This window comes from Lolium rigidum, chromosome 3, assembly GCF_022539505.1.
Source record: "Lolium rigidum isolate FL_2022 chromosome 3, APGP_CSIRO_Lrig_0.1, whole genome shotgun sequence".
NCBI classification, from domain to species: domain Eukaryota; kingdom Viridiplantae; phylum Streptophyta; class Magnoliopsida; order Poales; family Poaceae; genus Lolium; species Lolium rigidum.
In genome coordinates, this window is record NC_061510.1 from 402,826,772 (window position 1) to 402,833,926 (window position 7,155).

A 7,155-nucleotide genomic window follows, 5' to 3' on the forward strand; every position below is an offset into this window, starting at 1 on the left:
GTATGATTGCTGCACCCCCATGGAGACCAACGAGGCTATCCACGACGGCCACCTCGCGCGCGTGGGTTGGCTCGCTCGTCTCGCTTCCTCTCCAGCGATTGGACCATCTGTCACGCGAGTATTGGCTCGAGGAGAAAAAGGAAAGGGATCGGAGGAGGGGAAAAGGGCAGCATCCAACCAAACCTTATCCTCCAGGTGCAGTCTATCTCGTCTCCTCCCCTTCCCTCATCCTCGCTCCCTCCACTGGCCGCCAGCCGCCGCCACTCCCGCGCTCCTAGGTCAGGCCTGGGAACCGCACGCCGCAGCTCCTCCCTTGCGCCCTCTTCTTCGTGGGCGACCGACGGCGCAACTCATCCTCCGCCTCTGGCTCGTCTTCCTCGTTTTCAGCAGCTAGCCGAGATGCTTTTCCACCGTCCTGTCCACCCCTTCTGCTCCCCGTCGCCATGGGTTCTTGAGGTGGTGTGGAAAAGGTTGCAGCGAAGCAGCAGCGCCGTGCGCAGCTCTGATGGCCAGCACATCCAACGCTGCTACCGTGCCACCGCCCTCATCGTCAAGAACAAGTCCATCTGCAGGTATGTACCTTCCCCCTCCCTCTCTCTCTCTCTCTGATCCTCATAGATTCTCATCTTTGTTTGTGCAGATTTTTTTCATCTATGCATACAAGGTGTTTGACAAAAAACCTGTAGGGGAATATTAATTTCTCTCTCTTTGCACTATTTTTTACTAAAAAATTTCACTTCCGAAATTGAGCCTCAATAAAAAATCGAGTTGTTTGTCTAGCTGTTTGCAGTAGGTCAAAATATGGGTCATGCTAATTGGATAAGAACTGAACTAACTTCTTTTCTTCAATCCCCTGCCATCCATTCCCCACCTCTTCCTCCCTACCTAATATTCATGGGTTGTGTTTCAGGCCTAGATTCGTTGAGACGGAGCTACAGATGCTAATAATGGTGGTGCTAAGATGAGGATCCGAGGTTCCCCTCTCCCACGTCAAATCCCCTTTTTGTATTGAGCTTGGTCTGAATTACTCTGTGTGTGCAAAAGAAATATCAATGCTAATTAGTTTTACACTGAAACAACAAGACAACCAATGTATGAACTTTTCAGTCTTTTATATTTGCAGATTAGTGCCTTCAAAAAAACCATCTCCACTAACATGTGTGTGTGTGGGGCCTAGGAAGGAATAGTACGGTGGGCCGGTGGCGGCTCACTGGAGCGACAAGGTTTCCATGGCTGCTCCTCCGTATAAAGGTTTTAGTTCCTCATGCTTGCTTGTTATCCTCATGCCAATCCATGTGTATGTTATAACCCACAATGTTTTTTGATCCCTTAGTTTGATATTGCTTTGCTCAAGTGCGTTGCAGCTTTCATTAGAAGAGTTGAACAGCGGCAAGGGATAACATTAGTAGGTCGGCTTGCTTTGAGATTAATAGTGCCGACGGAGATGTTATTTGGTAAGCTTCATATCAGCTTATTTTTTTTGTACTATTCAACTATATGATAAGCGAACAGAAAGACACTTGTTTATATTCTTCTCCAATATTTCTAGGAATTGCTTTGTGTGCAAATAATTATGAGACAACCGAACAGAATGCCCTTGCGCCGCGGGGACTTACTACAGACAATTGCAATCTGCATACCAGATTGGTTCTATGTCAGATGATCTTTCAGATGGATGTTGAGGTAAAAACTATAACCGTGCAAAGACTCGAGGATCGCCATTCTTTTTTCAATGCTTACATTACTGTTGTACCTCCACCTTTCTTGCATATCGGCATGCTATATTACAATCGGTTGTGGGAACTTGAGTGACGTGAAAGATTTGCTTTTTGACATAAAAGAACGAACGTAAGAGAATCTGGAAGAAATATCTAATTATAAAAGATCTGATGGTTATACGGTTGGTCATAACATGCTGCAAAAATGATCATAGTATGAGACATTGAAATACAAAAATACTCTACTTCAGAGTGTGGTCCAGTGAAACTATTATATGCATTTTATTATTTTAAGAATTCACTACTAAATTTATTTTGTTAGTAGTGAAAGGTCTTATTGAATATATGGATTTTTCTCATAGTGAGAGTAACTAGAAGAAGAATATCTTTTTCAGTTAATCATTGTTTACAATCCAACCGAGTAACATTGCAGCTAGCGCGTATGTGCTTTTAGTAAATATTCTCTACTGCAGATATTAGAGGCTCTTTATATCCATAGTTTGAGGTTCTTTTAAGGATCAATTCTAATTATCAGGTGTATGGTATCATTGTATTTGGCAAAACATGCTATTGTTGTTCAAAGCTTGCAGAACATATGTACTGCAATTAAGTGCATTTATCCGTGAAATTGAGAAAGGCATCTCTGGTGCTTTCTCGGCTCTGTGATTCATGCCAGATATACATATAATCATTTTTAGTTTGACAGTGACTGTGCTTTAGGTTAGTCAAAGGACGTGGATATTTTAAATTAACACGCGATGTTAAACTATACTATAAGGCTTTAAGATGGTTCTAATAAAATTTGTTTATGATAATATTTTCTTGATCTATGAAATTTCATCTATGATCAGATGTTTGGTTTTTATTCTTTTTTTAGTATGTGAAATCTAGCCGATTAACTGTTGAGTTCATAATAATTGGAAAGCAGTCGAATGCTTCGGGTTGACTTTGCATTGTCACAACATGGCTTAAAACTATGCTCTGCTGATTGGTTGTATTTTTTGACCTTCATTCAGTAATTTCATGCAAATTTGAAAGATCATTTAAAGGAGACACAACGTTATCTACCTACGTGCTCCCTACGAGTGGTGCCCCTTGAAGTAAGACTGGGTTGTCATGTGCTTCTTCCTTAAGATTCAGAATACTGGGATGTGATGTACCTTGAAGTAAGACTGGGTTATTTCTTAGATTCTTATTTATTATGGATCAAAAGCAAATATCTTAATGTAAAAGTGTAAAACAAGAAACATTGATAATTAGAAAGGCATACTAGCTTGCACCCAGCCTGTTGCTGAAATAGACCGGGTCATAAGTGAAAGTTTCCAAATGATTGATTTTCTTTTGTTCATATGAAACCCAGTTTTTGATAGTACCAACAAGAGAAATATAATTAGTGCCTCTACAGAGTGACGAATAGGCAGCTTACCTATAGTTTAGTATTTCTTCACAATTGAGTTCTTGAACTAATCCGCTATTATTTTCTTTTTTTACTCTGTTCTGTAGGTTCAGGTTCTAATAAATATTTGCCTTGGTCAAAGCAAAGCAGTTATGAAGTTGATACCCATTTTATTAGAATACCCAGCTTCGGTGAAAGGACCGGTAACTTGCATTTTGGTTATCTGCACGTTTCTCATGTCCTTTTGTGAGCCAACTTAACTTTTGAATATTCATTCTTGTATAGGAAGCTAACCACAATCTTTTGGGGCGCCTGTTTGGCTTTGGATCACTTGGAAGGTCTTGGAGGTTTCAAGATAGTGGACACGGATCACATCTTCCGTTGTTATGAAGGATTTTGTTGCTGAAGTTATACAACTTGGTCGTAGATGGCTCTATGGTGTTCCGGTCTTGCGAGCTTGTGGTAGGCCGTCGAGGAAACTCAAGCACACTTGCCTCTTCTACTGTACACCTAGGTATATGTTCTCTCTGGTACTATAATTTTCGTCTCTTATAAATTATATTACGAACACTAGCTGCACACCAACATGCAATGTTTTTCAGCAATCGAACTTTTATATACTCTGCAATTGTAAGCTTTTTAATCGATCTAAATTTCGCATGTACACTTGTTCCTTTAGTTAATTGGTTCTCTCTCCACAATTGGTGTGTGCTGCTATGTATGACTGCAAACCTGACATAATTTAGCTTTCTCTTAATTCTCCATTCGATTTACTTCTATTCTCTGTTATATTTCCAAGTCTATTTAAGCATGATCACAGTTACTAATTTTCTTGTGTTTACCTTTCTCTTACTATCCCATTATATTTACTTCCATGGCATTTCTTTCTAAGAAGCTATTACTTGCCAAATTTCATCTTTGCACTATTTTATACTCTGATATCGCTGGTAATTTTGGTTCTTTGACTAAAAAGGGTTTGATTCATTTGTGCGACTTTGCTTAGAATCCGTGTGACCTGCAAAGCACTCATCCATGCGACCTGAAAAACTGGCATGCATGTTATTCTGAATTATTTGGACCGATTGGTCTAAAAGGTAACGAGTAACAACACACTGATCTGATGTCAACCGAGATGCAGGTCCTAGATACTCCGCAGTGCATGGCAGTTGGCGCCTCCTCCAATCCCCCCCCCCCCCCTCATTGGCCCACATAGCCATAAAGTAATATCGCAACGCCGAGACATACGAATATGCTGACTCGTTGTAGATTTACTCCAGTGGATGCTTCAGGCATTTTTCTAATCATAGGTTACATTTCTTGACCTTTTGGTCCGTGAGAAAGAGAGTATGGATGCTCAAACAATCAACACCGCATTGATAGTTCATTTGCACGTGCACACACTCAATTCACTGAGGTTAGATTTCTAATTCTTTTGGTGTTGATTACGCAATAATGTTGCTTGTGCATCCCAATTCAGTAGGGGTCATCTGCAAAGGCCATTTTTGTTTCTAGAGGCATATGCCAAACCCATGACTTAAATAATTTGAGACCACTAGATTCGTAAGATTTTTAAACTGTTCTTCACCATTGTTCTGTGTCTGAAATATGTTGGTGTAGACTATGAGGGAACCTACTGAACAGTCGTATCAGTCATGCAATTTCATGTGTGTTGCTTGTTCTCTTTCCTACTGAGATAGATGCTATTGGTGTATATACTTATATGTGATGATGCCATGATTGTCTGCCCACTAATGCTTGGTTATTTTTTGAGCATGCGCTTTCTTGCATAATTCCGAGTTCAGAAGTAAAGGGGATTGAAATTATATTTTCTTGTTCCATTTTAATTTAGGTGACATAGAATTGTGACCAATTGGTACATAGACAACGCCATTTCTGACCTGAAGGGGAAATGAGAATAGGAGTTCAGTCTATATATATCCAACTTGGATGTCCACTAAAACTAAACCCATCTGTCATGTATATGAACTGTGATCCTATTAACTTTACGTCAGAAAAATACCAGGTTGCTTAAAAGGGTGGATTTCACCGATTTGAAATTAAGCTTGTTTTTCTTGGTTATGAGCTAAAAGCTTCTACTGATAGGCGGCTGAAAAGTAAATCACTTGACCATATCAATTTGCATCAATCAAAAACACTTCTGGTTGCCAATGCCGTTAGGATTTGTCTGCAGCTCCTCCTGATCTTGGCTGGCGGATCAGATGGACTTTTGGATAAAAGGATACCTTCAGCTCACTTAGTGTATTTAGTATTCTTCAATGTTCTCCTTTGTTTTTACATATGCTTTATGATTTTGATGTTGTTTCTTTTGCCGTGATCTGAAATAAGTTCTGGTTTAGTTATCTGTTTTGGTTTTTGTTAGGATAGGAAAACTACACAGATGGTCATGCTCTCAATCCTTCTTTGTTTAACTTGATTTTTGTTTCTCAGGTTAATCATGTAATCCTTACATAGATATTTCAGAAGCATATCACAGGATTTCTCCGCTTGAACTGGGAATGATAAATCCCCGCAGCTGTATTTCTTCTTTGTTCCCATATATCCAGTCATCCAAGATTGACCTATTAGTTAGACTTACGGAGTTTTTGAGTAGGTGCACTATTTTTTTACAGGGTAAGTGTTGGTTTTCATTATTCTGTGGGACTGAAGCATTTCACATTTTCACTGTCAAATTTTGAAAGCATACCATCTATCGGTGAGATTATCTTACAACCATGTGTGTATATGTTTTGTTTGCAGATGTCAACTCCACTATTTCATCCTCTGTTCTCTCATTTAATTCAGATATATGACTATTATAATCTTTCCCTCTTTCACTGCCACTCCCTTTATTTTGGAGAGTTGTTATAAATAATCACCATACTAACTCTCTGTATGTAGTCCAAAAATTATTTAGTTCACATTCAAACCTAGGGTGGCATTAAGTGGCTGACGTTTGTCGATCTACCAACCCAATATATAAATATTCTTTTTCTATTCTTGATAGAAATTTCAATACAAGGTACCTTAAATGCAGAAATGTTTTATTTGATATCCCCATCTCTCACAGATGCTCCACACAATAGGTACATATCTCTAAACCTATCTTTCAGAGATGCCCTATACAATAGATATATATCCTGGAGTCTCTCTTCCATCAAGAGTAGGGTGTCAAGCAGTGCCCCGCATAATCAAAACTAGAGCAAACTTAACCTGTAACTGATGCAAAATTAGCAGTGTTAGTGAAGAGATTTGTCCCAGATCCCGCCCCGCTTGACACCCTACTGAAGATTAATTTCCCAGTTTATATGATCCAGAATATGGGTAACAGGGTTTGCGCTACTTGTGTATACGTATCGTCTCTTACATTCCCTACTTTAGCTTTTATGAACCATATCTGGATGAAGTGGTCTATCCTTCAAAATTAAATGTCAATAAAACATCACTATTTTTCTTCCCGTCCTCATGTCTTGTAAAATAGACTGTTGCCAACCTTTTTTTATCCATTCAACACGATATTGTGCTGCTCTTGACTACCACCTGAATATTGTCTTTGTTGTTACTCAACAGCCAGCTGTTAAATGGAGGTTGTCAAAATTCTAACCAATGTCATGATCCAGGTCATGTTCCATGCTCCAGGACATGCTGAAGAAACTGCAACTGCCCAATCAAATAACAGTCAGATCACAAGATATATGGTTCTGAGTGAAAGGAAAATACTGAAAAACTATAGCCAGAATGGGCTTGTCATTGAAGATTATGCTACCGCTTCTATGTACAATATATTTCTCTACATTTTCTTTACGTCTATTTATTACTAATTACTACTTATTATCGGCTTGTATTGCTTAACTGATCTGTGTAATTTTGTGCTGGTCCCAGTAATTAAGTCAACTACATTCTCTTTGTTCCCTTTTTGGAAAATATTTTTTTACAAAATATTAATCAGTGTGGTAGACAATTTTATCAGCTATGTCGTGTCCTCTAAAGACTGTCTTTCCTTTGTAATTGACATGTACATACGAATTAGGTTCCCACTGCAAG

The 7,155-nt window shown here is 39.1% G+C and overlaps 1 protein-coding gene across 16 annotated transcripts; it reads left to right on the top strand.

Moving 5' to 3' along the window:
- Positions 1-247: 247 nt before the first annotated feature.
- On the top strand, positions 248-7,018 carry LOC124704636. Of its 16 annotated transcripts, none has more exons than XR_007003627.1 (10): positions 253-572; positions 911-974; positions 1,124-1,251; positions 1,365-1,454; positions 1,550-1,683; positions 2,735-2,884; positions 3,222-3,317; positions 3,400-4,528; positions 5,563-5,649; positions 5,745-7,018. XR_007003627.1 is itself a non-coding variant. In XM_047236910.1 (8 exons), the coding sequence occupies exons 2-7, from the start codon at positions 962-964 to the stop codon at positions 3,502-3,504; spliced, it is 522 nt and encodes a 173-aa protein (XP_047092866.1). In that variant the 5' UTR covers positions 254-572; positions 911-961; the 3' UTR covers positions 3,505-3,628; positions 6,732-7,018. The 16 variants fall into 16 exon arrangements, 1 of the variants encoding a protein (XP_047092866.1); XR_007003626.1 differs by having other exon boundaries at positions 254-572; positions 3,400-3,628; XR_007003628.1 differs by having other exon boundaries at positions 255-572; positions 3,400-5,649; positions 5,745-5,827; positions 6,682-7,018.
- The last annotated feature ends 137 nt before the right edge of the window (positions 7,019-7,155 follow it).